The sequence below is a fragment of the Gekko japonicus genome, unplaced genomic scaffold (assembly GCF_001447785.1).
Source record: "Gekko japonicus isolate JY-2015 unplaced genomic scaffold, Gekko_japonicus_V1.1 scaffold33115, whole genome shotgun sequence".
In the NCBI taxonomy this organism is placed as follows: domain Eukaryota; kingdom Metazoa; phylum Chordata; class Lepidosauria; order Squamata; family Gekkonidae; genus Gekko; species Gekko japonicus.
The window spans coordinates 1-1,118 of record NW_015220265.1 but is presented as its reverse complement, the minus strand read 5'-3'; the positions used below and the strand labels follow the sequence as shown (position 1 = coordinate 1,118).

The following is a 1,118-nucleotide window of genomic DNA, read 5'->3' as shown; positions in this document are numbered from 1 at the left end:
TTCTTCTTTCTTCTTCTTCTTGACTTCTGTTTCTCCATTCAGGATCGCCGAACACCACTCTGCAGATCCACGCAATGTGCATGAGCTTGGGCTACTTCCTGTTCGACCTGGGCTGGTGTGTCTACTTCCAGGCTGAAGGGGCGCTGATGCTCGCCCATCACACTGTGAGCATTGCCGGGATCACCGTGTCTCTGTTCTCGGGTGAGTCAGGAGCGGAGGTCAACGCCGTCCTCTTTGGCAGCGAGATCACCAATCCGCTCTTGCAGGCCCGGTGGTTCCTGCGGGAGAAAGGGCTCTACCACAGCTTCACGGGGGACGTGGTGGACTTCTTCTTCATAGTGCTCTTTACAGGAGTGCGCATCGGGGTCGGGGCCTGGCTGATGTACTGTGTGGTGATGTCCCCCGTGCCCAAGTGGTTCATCAAAATCGGAGGCGTGATCATGTACGCCGTCTCCTGGGTCTTCATGGTTAGCATCTGCCGGTTTGCCCGGCGAAAAACCATCAAGAAATATCACGCCTGGAGGAGTCGGTTCAGCCGGGAGATGAACTCGAACGCCAATGGGCACCTGAAAAGCCATTGACCCCGAGGCCGGATCCACGTTTGTGATCTGGCGGTCAAAGATGTCCGGGGGCCTGATCAGCAGGGCCATTTTCGGGAGGTGAGCCACAATGGAGCAGCAATACAGCGCAGTGTAGTGGGTAGAGTTTCGGACTAGGACGGGGGAGTCCCAGGTTCGAATCCCCGCTTGGCTCATTGAATGACCTTGGGTCAGGCTCTTTCTCCGCAAAGCTTACCTCGCAACGTTGTTGTGGGAATGAAATAGGACCACTTCCACATTTCTTGCCCCGCGCTTCCTAGGGGAACGGTGGTATACAAATGTGGGAAGTGTCACAATGGAGACCAGCGGGGTGAGTTTTGCCCCTGGTACAACTCCACCGATGTTAGTGCATTTACACTGTAGAAACGTCTCTGTGCAGCAGATGGTCCTGGGAACGGTGCACACGCTACAAACAAAGCGTAAAAGGCTGGCTGGCGCAATTGAATTGCTTGCGCTCAAGGGGAGCGCCTGGCATGAACGCCCTCAGCCACCGACTCCTCTAACACTGCCATAACCTCC

At 55.7% G+C, this 1,118-nt stretch overlaps 1 protein-coding gene across 1 annotated transcript; it reads left to right on the top strand.

Annotated features, from left to right (window-relative positions):
• Positions 1-41: 41 nt before the first annotated feature.
• On the top strand, positions 42-581 carry LOC107125261 (transmembrane protein 136-like). The gene has a single exon (XM_015428707.1). It carries the CDS (start codon positions 75-77, stop codon positions 579-581), a length of 507 nt encoding a protein of 168 aa, XP_015284193.1. The 5' UTR covers positions 42-74.
• Positions 582-1,118: the final 537 nt, after the last annotated feature.

What these genes read in the sequence shown, in the direction of transcription:
- LOC107125261 (XM_015428707.1), top strand. Translation starts at nt 75, where the DNA reads ATGTGCATGAGCTTGGGCTACTTCCTGTTCGACCTGGGCTGGTGTGTC.